Below are 13975 nucleotides of genomic sequence, written 5' to 3' on the forward strand. Positions count from 1 at the left end.
TTTGGTGGATAAATAGGGAAATACAGTAAGGGGGTGAAGACACCTATGCTATGTTTACTATTGCTTTGCCTAGGCTTTTCTCTGAGGCCCCTCCTCTGCACTCATTGTCTCTGCCCTCTGTGCTGAGATGGGTGCTTTGTGTTAACCGCACCCTGCAGTGTGCCCACAGGCACAGGGTGTGTTCATCCTCATGACAACACTCTGGACTGTGATTGGTTTGATTTTTCTAGACAGTTAAACTTTACATTTGCTCTGACTGACTCCAGAACTAGTCTGGCCTTTGGGGGAGGGAAGCTTTCCCAGGTAACAGCTGCCTGGAATGCAGCCTAGAGCTGGGCTGCCTGGGGCAACCTGACCTGGGGCAGCGCAGCTTGCCCCACCTCCATCACACCCTCTGGTGACAGGGATGGGTGCTGCTGGCTCTGGAGAGCTATGCATAGAGGAACAAGCCTGGCCTGTGCCCCGACCTCCCAGTGCATCAGGGCTCCGAGTTAGGCCTCACAGCAGCCAGCGCTGTGTGCCTGCTCATCTTCTGTGTACAGGACAGAAAGTCTACCAGCTCAGTAGGGTGTGTCGTGAGAAGCCAGACCAATCTTTCCTGTGCACTGTTCCTTGGGTCAGTCACTCAGGAACACAGACAAGCCTGTGTCCCATTTGTCTACTCTTCCTGTCATGTACACTCATCTGGGCACACACCTCTAAAGCCCTTGCCTAGCCCTGGTCAAGCTGGAGAAGTGTTCACTGTCCTGTGTGCTGGATGGAAGGTTGGCCTGAAAAGTGTTCCCTTTCCTGGGGCAGCCACGGTGCTTGTTGGGATTGTGTTTGCACACTAGCCCCTCCTCCTCCCTTCATCCCTGTCCCTTCTCTTTTTTTATGCCCTATTCTGCCTGTGGCTTGGTGTGTGTGTTTGTGTGTGTGTTTGTGTGTGTGTGTGTGTGTGTGTGTGTGTGTGTGTGTGTGTGTTGCCCATGTGTGTGCAAAGGCTAGAGTGTGACCTGCAGTGATGTTCTTCCTCAGGTGCCATCCAGTTTAGTTTATTAAAAATTATTAATAATCATTGTGTTTGCACACTCATGTGGATGTGGGTAGTCTATGCTGTGGTGTGCATGTGGAGGTCAGAGGACAGCTTTGTGATTTCATTTCTCCCCTAAAATCTTTTCATCTACTGAGTGTCTGCCTCCCTAACAATGGGATTGCAAATGTATACTGCCACACCTGTTTTTTGTTCTTTTTTATGATTTATTTATTTTTATTTTACACGCCTGTATGTATGTCTATGTGAAGGTGTTGGATTCCCTCAGAAATGGAGTTACAGACAGTTGTGAGCTGCCATGTGGGTGCTGGGAATTGAACCAGGGTTCTCTGGAAGAGCAGCCGGCACTCATAGCTGCTGAACCGTCTCTCCATCCCCTGCCTTTTGTTTTCTAAAGAGATTTTTATTTTATGTATATGAGTGTTTTGCCTGCATGTTTGTGTACCACATGTGTGCAGTGCCCATGGAGGCCACAAGAGGCTGTCTGTCAGATACCTGGGAACTGGAGATACATTGCCGCCAGTTATGAGCTGCAGTGTGGGTGCTAGGAATTAAAATCCAATCCTCAGGCTGGTGAGATGTCTCAGTGGTTGAGAGTACTGACTGCTTTTCCGGAGGTCCCGGGTTCAAGTGCCAGCACCACATGGCAGCTCACAACTATCTGTAATTCCAGTTTCAGGGGACCCGATACCCATGGCAAAACACCCCCTCCCTCTAAAAAAAAGAGTGCTGCCTGGAAAAATAAATAAATGAATACCCAATCCTGTGGAAGAACAGCCAATGCTCTTAACTGCTGAGTTATCTCTCTAGCCCATGATTGTGTTTTAATGTGGGTTCTGGGTTTTGAACTCGGGTCTTTGTGCTTTCATGACAGACACTGCTCAAACTCAGAGATCCACCTTTGTTTGGAGCACTGTGACTAAAAGCATGCACTACCACAGGTCAAAACCTACTTCTTAGCTGGGTGTGGTGGTGCACACCTTTAATCCAAACACTGGGAGGCAGAGGCAGGCTTATTTCTGTGAGTTAGAGGCCAGCCTGGTTACAGAACAAGTTCCAGGACAGCCAGGGCAATACAGAAAAACACTGTTTTGAAACACAAACAGAAAACCCCAAAACAAAACAAAAAAACTACTTTAACTGGCCATTCATTTGTTCATTCATCTAGTAGGTATTAGCTTTTGTGTTCAGGACTTCCTTATACTGTATCTGTCTTTGTGCTTGTTTGCAAGTAGAGCTGTGTAGGATAAGGAAAGCAAAGGAAGTTCCCTGGTCTGGAGACATGAGAAGAAAGCATTGCTTCACCTAGCAAGGACAGAAGAGCCTAGGGTGACCTCATAGTCCTCATATGCCCCAGGGCAGGCAGACTAGCTGCAGCCACTTCCCAGCTTCTCTGCAGACAGCAGATCATCTGCCTTAGATTAACAACAAGAGGATGATCTGGCTGAGCTCCTGGGTCAGCTCTCTTCATGACCGTGGGTGATCTGCACTGGTGACAGCCATCATAACTACTTCTGTATTAAGCAGTGATGAGGGCCACTTCCACCTCCATGACACAGCAGAGAAGGACTTTGATCCCTCTGTACCTGCTTCACAGATGTACTGTCAACAGCTTGTTTTCAACAACACTCCTCCATGAGCTGCCTAGCCTTCCCTGGGGGTTCTATCACTCTTCCTACCCTGGGAATGTTCAGATCTCTCTTAGATGAGGGAACCAAGACCCAGGGTTGCAGCTGAACAGTGGTCCTCCTTGATCAGAGCTTATTTTAATTTTAGCCCTGTCCCAGCTGGGTGACTACACAGTGATCTAGCCACACAAGATAGAGGAGAAACCTTTGGTGGCCAGTGGTTTGGAGGCAAAGTTATTGCAGGGACTGGAGGTGGGAGGCCTTGGGACAGGGGTGTTTGTAATACAGTTTACACCCCATCCCTGTGCATCAGCCTGTCTACTCCCTCCCAGCACTCTGTGTTCTTGTCTTCTCACTGGCTGCCTCTCACCCCTGCAGGCTCTCAGCATGTGAAGCAAGACTCAGTCCTTGTATTCACAGCTGGACCCTGCCCCTTTGCTTGGTGCACTGGCTGAGGCTAGGTGGGCTCAGGGTTTCATCTTAGTCTTGGAGAGAGGTTGGGGGGTTCTTCCCCCTCCCCCAACCCTCCTCTCACTGTGGAATGGCTCTTCTGGAAGGTAAAGGACCCTGTTGTACTTGGCAGTGTTAGGTGATTTAAAGAAAGACTTCATACTTGGCCCATGTGTGTGCTTCCCAACAAGTACCCAAGATGCACCTCTAGGGGTGGCAATAATAGCCTCTTGCTGGGCAGGTGAGGGTGTGGGGTGTTGTTGACCTTTGTCCCACCTACTTAGCTGCTTTTTAGTGTTACCCTATTGCCCCTCTTCCCGCTCCTTATACAAATAGAAGGTTCCACTGGAGAAGAGCTTCTCTTTAGGTCTTGCCCACTCCTACTGGTCTCTCTAGCCTACAACTTAAGGCATCAAGGGATTTCTGCTTGCCCTATTGCTTTCTAGACAAGGGGTCAGGAACAGTGACCTTCAAGCAGTGGGAAGATCTTCAGCTATACTTAGGTATAGACAGAGCAGGCTTATTAGCATTTGGACCTGAGTCTTTGTGCTTCCACACACTGAGCGCCTGCTGGAGGCGGGACAGGGGTAAACGACAAACTAGCTGGGCGGTGGTGGCACACGCCTTTAATCCCAGCACTAAGGAGGCAGAGCCAGACGGATCTCTGTGAGTTCTTTAGAGGCCAGCCTGGTCTACAGAGCGAGATCCAGGACAGACACCAAAAACTATACGGAGAAACCCTGTCTCAAAAAAAAAAAAAACCAAAAAACAAAAAAAGGTGTGTGCCACCACTGCCTGGCCTCTGTTTAATCTAGTGGCTTGTTCTGTTCTCTGATCTTCAGGCAAATTTTATTAGGGTGCACAATATATCACCACATTAACCAGTGAGCTAGTGCCTGGACCAGGCAGGGTTCAGTGAAGCAGAGGATGCTACTGAGGGCCTGTGAGTCCCATGTGTACTCACGACTTCTTACTGAAGACTCTGAGAAACCGGGAGGCCATGAATGTTATTTTTCTGTTTACTTGTTTTCAATGAGGTTTTTTTTGTTACTTTGTATATATGCATGGGTGCACCTATCCTGGCACATTGTGTAGAGGTCAGAGGCCAACGTTTGGGAGTTGCTTCTGACCTTTTTTGGTTTTTCGAGACAGGGTTTCTCTGTGTAGCTTTATGCCTTTCCTGGAACTCACTCTGTATCCCAGACTGGCCTCGAACTCACAGAGATCCGTCTACCTCTGCCTCCCGAGTGCTGGGATTAAAGGCGTGCGACACCGCAGCCCCGGCCCTTATTTCTTGTTAAAGCAGAGTATCATTGTTTCTGCCAATATACACTGTACTCCTGCAGGTCAGCTGGCTTGTGAGCTTCTGGGTGATTCTCCTATTTCTGCCTGCTGTCTCCCTACAGGAGTGCTGGGATTACAGATGCTGGACATCTACCCTGCTTTTCGTCCACATGAAAAGTTCTAGGGATGGAACTCAGGCCTGCAGACTTATGTAGCTACTGCTTTTACCCACTGAGTCATCTCCCCAGCCCACTTTGCCCAGCTAGGCAGAGAAAGGTTTTGGATACAGGGTCTCCTTCTGTAGTCCAGGCTGACCTGGAACTCACTGTGTATCCCATGTTGGCCTCAAACTCAGGGGTGATACTTAAGCTTTAACTTCCCAAATGCTAGGGACTAGGTGTGAGTCCCTACACATGGCATGTTTGTTTTGAGAAGGGTTTCACTATTGCTACCCAGGTTGATTTTGAACTCATGAAGTCCAGTGACCTCTGCCTCCTGAGTGTGCACAGTGAGGAGGATGTTGAGCAGAGGAGAGCCCATCGGTTGGGCTGAGGTGGTGCATAACTAGTAGGGTAGACCAAAACGTTACCGAGACTTGGCATGACCCTGGGACTATCTGGTCAGGGGCTCCTGCAGGAGCTTCAGGGTCCTGTAGATCCTTCTGTCCTGGGAAGGCAGCAGGTCTAGGACAAGTGTTAGAGGAGTTTTCTGGCAAGTGGGGAACAGTGTAGCTTGCATCCCCAGTCCATCCTCCTCCACCCAGTTCCCTTCCATGTCTTCTAGCTTAGGAATCTTCCTAGTGCTGCCCATGGCTGTGGGAGCCTCTAGGTTTTGGAGCTGTATGTCTAACTAGGCCTCATGTTGCCCCTCAGCTCGGCAGTCCCCCTTCTTCTACAGTAGTGGTTCTCAACTGGTGACTTGAGATCCCTTTTGGCAAACCTCTGTCTCCAAAAATATTTATATTATGATTCATAACAGTAGCAAAATACAGTTAAGAAGTAGCAACAAAATAATTTTATGGTTGGGCGTCACCATGACATGAGGAACTGTATAGGGCTGAAGCATTTAGGAAGGTTAGGAACCACTGCCCTACAGGTTCCCTGCACTCACTGAGAGTTTTTTCCCAGTCTCCCAGCCACAGTGGCTTTGGTACATCTCCTGACTTGCATAGCTTAGTGCCATGGGTCCCTCAAGTCTGGGATGGGAAGTGGATGTTCTCATTATCTATGTCTGGTAAGCAGATGAGGACGTGAGTAGAAAGTGGGCTTAGCACTATACCTGTAATCCTAGACATGGCAGTCCTGTGAAGTAAACCTGGCTCTCTGCCTGGCTTGTCAATAAAGTTGTATTGACACAGCCGTAGTTATTTGTTTACTTATTGAAGTCTGCTGCAGACCGAATTGAGTCATTGTGACACAGATCGTCCTTACAGAAAAATTTCTTTTTTTCTTTTTTAATAATAGTGCTGGAGACGAGGCCCGGGGCTGAACACATGCTCAACAAGAGTTTTACCACTGAGATGAATAGATGTAATATTTACTGTTTGGCTCTTCTTTTTTTTTTTTTTTTTTTTTTTGGTTTTTCGAGTCAGGGTTTCTATATGTAGCTTTGCGCCTTTCCTGGAACTCACTTGGTAGCCCAGGCTGGCCTCGAACTCACAGAGATCCACCTGCCTCTGCCTCCCGAGTGCTGGGATTAAAGGCATGCGCCACCACCGCCTGGCTAAAGGATGTGTATCCCAGGCTGGCCTCAAACTCCAGATCCACCTGCCTCTGCCTCTTTCAGAAAATCCTTCCGGCCTCTTCCACCAGAACCAGCTGTTTGGCTCTTCTTTAGAAAAATGTGGCCGCTTCAGGATGCTGTCAAGTCCTAGCACCTTGGCCAGGAACAGTAACTCTGAAGACAGTCACGAGAGCCTATCTCTCTGTGTAACCTTGAGTAAGATCGTTACTCTCTGAGCAAGTTGGTGACATAATGAAGAAATGAGGGGCCTTTGTAAAGTGTTAGGTGGCTGTCTCATGGCAGAAATTGGGGGATAGATGAGGGACTTTTTTTGTAGGGAGCAACATGGGCTGTCTTGAAGGTCTTCCTATCATGGGGAATCTGTTTGTGTCCCACTTGCCCTGTACAGCTGCCCCTTGTCACCCTAGACTCTCATTCCTTGGCCACAGAACTTGAAATGATCAGGCTCTGATGGCCAGGACCAGGGTCCTCAGCCCTGTTTTAACCTATTCTTTGTGCTCTATTTGAGACCCATTTGAGAGTCCACCCAGACAAGGACTGTTCCCACCCATAACCTGCCATTCCTGTTTTCCCTTAGAGACTCTAGAGAAAGAAATGATAACTCTGGCCTGAGCTTGACTGGTGTGAACCAACATATCCAGCTCAACCCTCCCCTGTGTATGTGTGTGTCAGTCAGTGTGTGTGTTGTATGTGCATGTGTTACTACTGTTGGTGTGTATACATAGGCACATACTTGCATGGAGATCAGAGGAGGACATTGAGTGTCCTGCTCTGTCACCCTACTTTATTCCCTTGATACTAATGAATCTGGCCAGCTGGGGTTCTAGGCATGCGTGTGGCCTCTGCCAAAGGAACATTTTGTTTGCTTTTGGTTTATTTTTGTAGAGATGGAACCCAAGATTTTGCATGTGCCATGCAAATTCTTCAGAGCCAAGCTTGTACTCCAGGCCACCTAAATCGGGGGTGGGGGTGGGGTGGGGGGGACGGGACAGGACGGGACAGGGGATGGCTGTGGTGCAGCTGGTTTGTTAGCTTGCATGGGTATATCAGAAAGGTTCCTGGTGCCTCCTGTGTTCAGAGGATAGGCCTGGCTGTGATACTCAGAGAATGCTGACTCCTTCATCTGTGCTTTCAGATCTCTCAGCCAGGGTAGCCCTGGCCACAGCTCTTCTTGGTGCCAGGTTGTAGAGGAGCACTCAGGGCAGCTGGGTAAACAAGCACTCTGGGGTCTTATCATCATACAGACCCACCCAGAAGATCATCTTTATCTTGTGTCCCAGGAGGGGTGTGGTCCCAGGCACCTTGCCTTGGGTCCCTGTGTTTAGGGCAGTGAACAGCCAACACACTTGCCTTAAGTCAGGCTCTGCCCCTAGAGCCTTGCTCTTCTCTAGGCTAGACAGAAGGACAGGGGAGCCAGGGTTCCTGCGAGTACTGTAAGCCCCCTTGCACCCTACTGTCAGGTAGGGATCAGTCTTCTTTCTTGATTGAAGTGACAGTCCCATAAACTAACACGAAGCATTTTAAAGTACAGTGCAGTGGCATTGAGCTTATTCGGTGTTATATAACTGTGACCTTTAGCTATCTCCAAAACCCTGTCATCACCTCAAAGGAAACCCCACACCAGGAAGCTCTTGCTCCCCCACTGCCTTCTCAGAGCCCCTGGCAACTGAAAGTCTGTCCTAGCCACCTCGGTTTACCCTTCCTGCTGTTCCGTTGAATGCAGTATTTATTGCACGACATTTGTGGCTGCCCCCTTCTGACAGTAGTTTCTGGTAGTGTTCCAGGCTGTAGCTGGTCTTGACTTTGTTTCTCTCTATGCTTAAATAATACCATTATCTGATTCTGTTTATCTGTTGATCAATTGATGGAATTTGAGTTGTGTCTAGTTTTGACTATTGGGAATAAATAGTCCTCTGTCTCTGTCTCTTCCCATCTCTCTTTCTCTGTATGTGTGTGTATTTCCTTCTCACTTCTGATCTTCCTGCCTCTACCTTCTGAAGGCTTTTTACAGCTTTGCAGCACTCCTACTGCTTGATGTACTTTATGCTGTGCTGGGGATAGAGTCTAGGGCTTCCTGCATTCTAGGCAAGCACTCTACCAACTATCCCTGACCCCAGCATGTTCTTTTCTTTCTTTGAGCTCTTACTGTGTTGTCCAGGTTGGCCCTTGAACTCCTGGGCTAAGATTCAGCAAACCTCTTGGCCTCAGCCTCATGACCGACTGGGCTATGGCTGCAGTTCCTATAGCTGACTATTTGCAAACAAGCATTTGTTTGAAGCTCTGCCTGCTGTTCTTTGCAGGGATATACCTGGAAGAGAGTTGCTGTGTCAGGCGGTCACATCCCCTCTAGAAATGTTTGCTGGCCTTCATTCTTCCACATCTCTCCAGTCACTTGCTTCATGTCACTGTTTAAATTGTAGACATTATGAGAAATGATATCTCATAGCTAGGGTTGGAGTTGTTTATTTTCATTTGTGTTTTGTTGTGGGTTTTTTTATTGCTATGATAGACTCCAGGGCCTTGTACTTTTGAGGTAAGTGCTCTGCCCATTTTTTTTTTTTTTTTTTTTTTTTTTTAAGGTCAGGGTCTCACTGTGTAGCTCAGGATGGCCTGGAATTCAAGAGTCTCCTAATTTCAGGTTCTAGAGTTCTGAGGGACAAGCATGCTCCTGGGTCACTTTGTTTGGTTTTTGAGATAGGATCTTGTTATGTTGCCCAGGCTGGTCCCAAATTCCTAGTCTGAGTAGGGTGCTTCAGCCTCCCCACGGATTTATAATTTTCAAATTTTCAAAAGTTACAATTTATGGACTGGAGAGATGGCTCAGTGGATAAGAACACTGACTGCTCTTCTAGAGGACCAGGGTTCAATTCCCAGCACCCACATGGAAGCTCACAACTGTCTGTGATCCAGTTCTAGGTGATCTGACTCCCATGGCAAAACACCAGTGCACATAAAATAAAATAAAAATTGCAGTTTATAGTTCTCATGCTCTTAGTTTAATAGCTAGGAATCCATTGCCAAATCAAAGTCACAGATTTATCCCTGTGTTTCTTTCAAAGAGCCGGATAGGTGTTTTTTGTTTGTTTTTGTTTTGTTTTGTTTTAGGTATGAGTGCTCTGTTGGTATCATATCTCACTATATAGATGGTTGTGAGCCACCATGTGATTGCTGAGAATTGAACTTAAGACCTCTGGAAGAGCAGCCAGTGCTCTTAACCACTAAGCCACCTCTCCATCCCCACCCTGTAGGTTTTTTAATTACATTTAAAAAATTTATTTGTGTGTGTGCATACATGTAGACATCAGAAAATGACTACTTTTGGAAGTCAGTTATTTTCTTCCACCATATGGATCCCTGGGATTGAACTCAGGAGATCAGGCTTGGCAGCAAGTGCCATTACCCTGAGTCATGAGACTCTGACCAACCCAAGAGTCTTCTAGTGTGAACTCTTGTTTGGGCCAGTTTCATTTGAGTTACCTCTTGTTATAGTATGAAGTCAGAATTTAGTTGCATGGTTTTCCAAGTGACTGTCCAGATGTTCCAGTGTTCCTTATTGGAGACGCTTGTCTCTCCATTGGCACCCTTGTAGGAAGTCACTACTTGACCATTAATGGCAGAATTTATTTCTGTGTTCTGTTTCTATTCTACAGGTCTATCTTGTTCTTTTCAAAGACTCTATTTTGATTATTGAAGCTTTATGTGACTGTTTTGAATCAGAGACTCCTCCGACTAATTGTCCTTTTTCACCCTATTTTGGCTACTCAGGGTGCTTGGAAACATGTCTTCAGCAACATTTACACCAGCCCCCTTTTTTTTTTTTTTTTTTCTGTTTTGCTACTTATTTGGCGAGCTATGTGCGAGCAGCAACATTGGTCCAGTGAACTTACTCACTACTGCATTTGTGTTCTAGGAATAAGGATGTTCTGGGGCTGTGACTATAGCTCTGTTGGTAGATCAGTCCCCTAACAACACACAGGGCCCTGGGTTCTAATCCAGCACCACATAAGCCATGCACACGGTACATACCTGTAACCCCAGCACTTGGTGCAGTGAAAGTGGGAGTTCAAGATCATACTAAGCTGCACAGAGTTACAGGTTAGCCTGGGCTACTTGAGATCCGTGGAGCCAGTGTCTCATTTCACACCGTCCATCTAGTGTAATGGATCCAGGCCTGGGTCCATTGGATACTTACTAGCTGCCTCTCCTGTATCTCCTTCACTCTAGAATAGTTCTCAGTGGTTTCTCTCACCTAATGTTGACCATTTGAGGAGACCTCGAAGGTTGTCTTGCAAGCTGGTCCACTCCGTGTATCTGCTGGTGTCTGCTGTCCCTTTATGAGTTAAGATCAAAAGTACTTCCTGGGGCCATTGGAGATGGTTCAATGGGGAGAAGGCGCTATTGCCTAAGCCTGGCAACGTGAGTTTGATTCCCAGAGTCTTTGGTGTACCATACAACAAAGAACCAACTTCTGAAGGCATGTCCTCTAACTTCATGCTTGCCAGCATGCACAGGTGCATGTACACACACACACACACACACACACACACACACACACACACACACACACTACATATCAATAATAAAATGTAAAAATTTTAAAGCAAGAATAGTACTACACAGGCGCAGTGGGATAGCAGCACAGTCAGACAGTATATCCTTTTCCTGGGGATATTGGCTTCATCCTTCAGTGTACTGGACTCTTGTTGAACAATTAACTAGAAAATACGGTTGTGATGGGCATGTCGTGCTTCCTGGCTGCTGGGCTATGTAATTGAGCATACACAGTAGCTCCCTGGGTCCCTGCCCCACCAGCCTGGACAAGCCACATGGCTTGCTGTATCCTACTGAGGAGCTGTAGGTGGCACAGAAGCATAGGTTGCACGTGGCTCCCACTGCCAAGGACACAGTCATTGCCCCTGAGAGCAAAGGACCATCCTAAAGGGTCATTGGTACTTCCATTCTGACAGCTATAAAGTCCAGTGACGACCCTTGTAACTCAGAAGGACCTGAACAAATGCCCCTTTGGCAGAGCCAAGACTCCAAAGCCCCAACCCCTTCATTATCCTTGAGTTGTCTATGTCTTCCTAAGACTATCTCTGCCCCTCCTTAAGGATGGCTCTGCCTACATTCTCCCCACCTGTCGGTTCATACGGGGACAGGAGGTCTCTGGAAGCGCAGACCCTCCCCTGGGAGTATGCTTGTCTTCCCCTGTGAGACACTGATCTCCTGGGGACCCTGGCAATATCCCTGCAGTGCAGTCGTCCCTTAACTCTTTTTCACTGAGACAGAGGAAGAGCCCTTCAAAGTGTTTATGAGGCACCCTAAAAGAATGGGGAGGGCGGGACACAGTAAAGCAAGGCAGTCACCAGGGCACCTTTGCTCATGCCAGCATCTGTCTCTCTCTTGCAGATGAAGATGTGTGTGTGTTCAAGTGCTCAGTGTCCCGAGAGACAGAGTGCAGCCGTGTGGGCAGGCAGTCCTTCATCATCACACTGGGCTGCAACAGCGTCCTCATCCAGTTCGCCACACCCCACGGTATGTGTTTGATTCCATGGTGGAGCCTGGGAGATGGGGAGATGGTCAGTTAATAGAAGTGTTTGCCACACAAGTGTAAGGACCTGAGCTCTGTCAGTCCTTAGCCCCACATGAAAAGTCAGCCTTGGCAGCATGAGTTTGTACTCTCAGATGGAGAGAGAGAGAGACAGGTATATCCCTGCAGCTCACACTGGCCGGCCAGCCTTGCCTCATCAGAGTTCCAGGCTAGAGACTGCCTCAGAAAAAAAGGTGGATGATTCCTGAGGAATGACACCCAAACCCGACCACTTGCCTCCACATACACAGGCACCGCCACCACATGCACACGTACTGTGCACTTGCATATGCTGAATACCTTGGCATACACTTGTAGTTCCAGCTGCTGAGGAGGCTGAGGCAGAAGGAAGGATTCCTGCTTAAAGACAGAGTATAAGTTATAGTCGTAGCCAGGTATGGGGTATGGTGGCACATGCTCATTGTCTCAGCTTCCCAGAAGGCTAGAACATGAGGGTCACTTGAGCACAAGAGTTTGAAACTAGCCTGAGCAGCCAGCATAGCAAGATCCTTGCTTCAAAAACAGAAGGAAAAAAACCAGCCCCATGAGGAGATATGTCCTCAGTAGGAATGTAGTCTTGGTGTTAAACAGATGCCCTGATCTGGCACCTCAGTGGCTACTGTGGATCCTCTGGGTCTCAGTTCTTTGTCCTTTCCTCCAAAAGGGCCTTCGTGACTCTTGTCATACCTAAGCCTCTCAGAGAGCTAGCTGGATTAGGCCTGAGGCCAGCTTTCTCAGCTGTGGCTAGGATCCCAGGGGAGGGGTGAGATGAGGCCTAGAGGTGGGCAGAGCCTTCACTCTCGTTAAAGAAGCTCCAGGGGCTCTGAGCAGGCCTGTTGTTAGACATGTTAGGGACACGAAGGTTGTTGAGGAGGCATTGTGGAAAACCAGGTGAACAAAGCTGGGACCTTGGGGTTTTTGAAGCAGTAGCCAGGCCTGTGAATGTCCTGTGACAGGACTTGGTCAGTGGAGTGTCTGGGTGAGTCTGGTGACTGGTACAGGGGAGAGGGGGCTGCTGGTTTCCCAGAGCCCTGCACTGTCTCCCCAGGAGGTTACCTGTGCCACTAGTGGAGCTGTTCCTTGTCACCTGCACAAGCATCCTCAGGCCTCCTTTCCTTTCCTTCCCTCCCCTCCCATCTCCTTCCCTTCTTGGTGATCCTAACGCAGAGGGAAAAGGAGAGGCAGAAGTATCAGTACAAGGCCTGCCTCTTCTATGTTGCAAGTCTGAGAAGGAGCCTGGGCCACAGGAGACACTGTCCCCCCAAAATTGAAAAAATTTGTTTTAAATTTGAGGGACTAAGAAATAGCTCAGTGGGTGAGCCCTTGTATGACATGCTTGAAGTCCCACCCCATCTACAGTCCCAGCAGTCAGGAGGTGGAGGCAGGAGGACCAGGAGTTCAAGGCCAGCCTGGGCTACTTGTCTGTTGTTTTAAAAAAAAAAAAAAAACTTTTTGTTGACACAGAGTCTTTATACATGTGGCCTGAGCTGAATAACCACTCCTAGTTCTACATGCAGAGGCGGCATAGCTGAACATCTGGGAATGTGTTCCTGTGGAGGAGGGTCTGCTGAATCCAGATTTGTTGTTGAGTCGTTTAATTGTCGTGCATGTGTAGGTGTGTGTGAACGTCGGTGTGCTCGTGCTCGCTCGTTCACCTGTGGAGGTGAGAAGAGCCCCGTATATGTCGGTCATCACCTTTACCTTGTTGAGATGTAATCTTTCAGTGTTCACCACTGAGCACCCCAAGCTAGCTGACCCACAAGTCTCTGGGGATTTTTTAATCTCTGCATTTAGAGTGAGAGACAATAATGCTACCACATCAGGTTTTTATGTGGCTTTTGGGGATCTGAACTCAGGTCTTGACGCTTACATGGCAAGCACTTTATCCACTGAGCAGTCTTCCCAGTCCCCAAATTCACCCTTAAAAAGAAGATCTGCTGCGCAGTCTGATGACCAGCGTTCAGTCCCTAGAAACCACACAAAGATCGGAAGGAGAGAACCCACTCCACAGAGTCCCTCTGACTTCCACATTCATGCCATGGCATATGCTTCCAACACATAATAGACACAGTAAGAAGAAGTAAAAATTTTGGTTTTGGGGTTTTGTTGTGGTTGATTTTTGGAGACAGGGTTTCTCTGTGTAACTATGGCTGTCCTGGAACTTGCTATGTAGGCCAGGCTGGCCTCTAACTCACAGAGATCTGCCTCCTGAGTGCTGAGATTAAAGGGGTGTGCTACCACCCAGCT

At 48.0% G+C, this 13975-nt stretch overlaps 1 protein-coding gene across 3 annotated transcripts in view; it reads left to right on the top strand.

Annotated features, from left to right (window-relative positions):
• Positions 1 to 13975, top strand: part of Carm1 (coactivator associated arginine methyltransferase 1) — a 50317-nt gene that overhangs the window by 15232 nt on the left and 21110 nt on the right. For all 3 annotated transcript variants that reach the window (XM_052754200.1, XM_052754210.1, XM_052754218.1), the window contains exon 2: positions 11548 to 11673. In XM_052754200.1, coding sequence (XP_052610160.1) covers positions 11548 to 11673 — 126 coding nt within the window. The remainder of the gene's footprint in view (positions 1 to 11547; positions 11674 to 13975) is intronic.

This window comes from Peromyscus californicus, unplaced genomic scaffold, assembly GCF_007827085.1.
Source record: "Peromyscus californicus insignis strain IS unplaced genomic scaffold, ASM782708v3 Scaffold_11__1_contigs__length_118956290, whole genome shotgun sequence".
Classification (NCBI taxonomy): domain Eukaryota; kingdom Metazoa; phylum Chordata; class Mammalia; order Rodentia; family Cricetidae; genus Peromyscus; species Peromyscus californicus.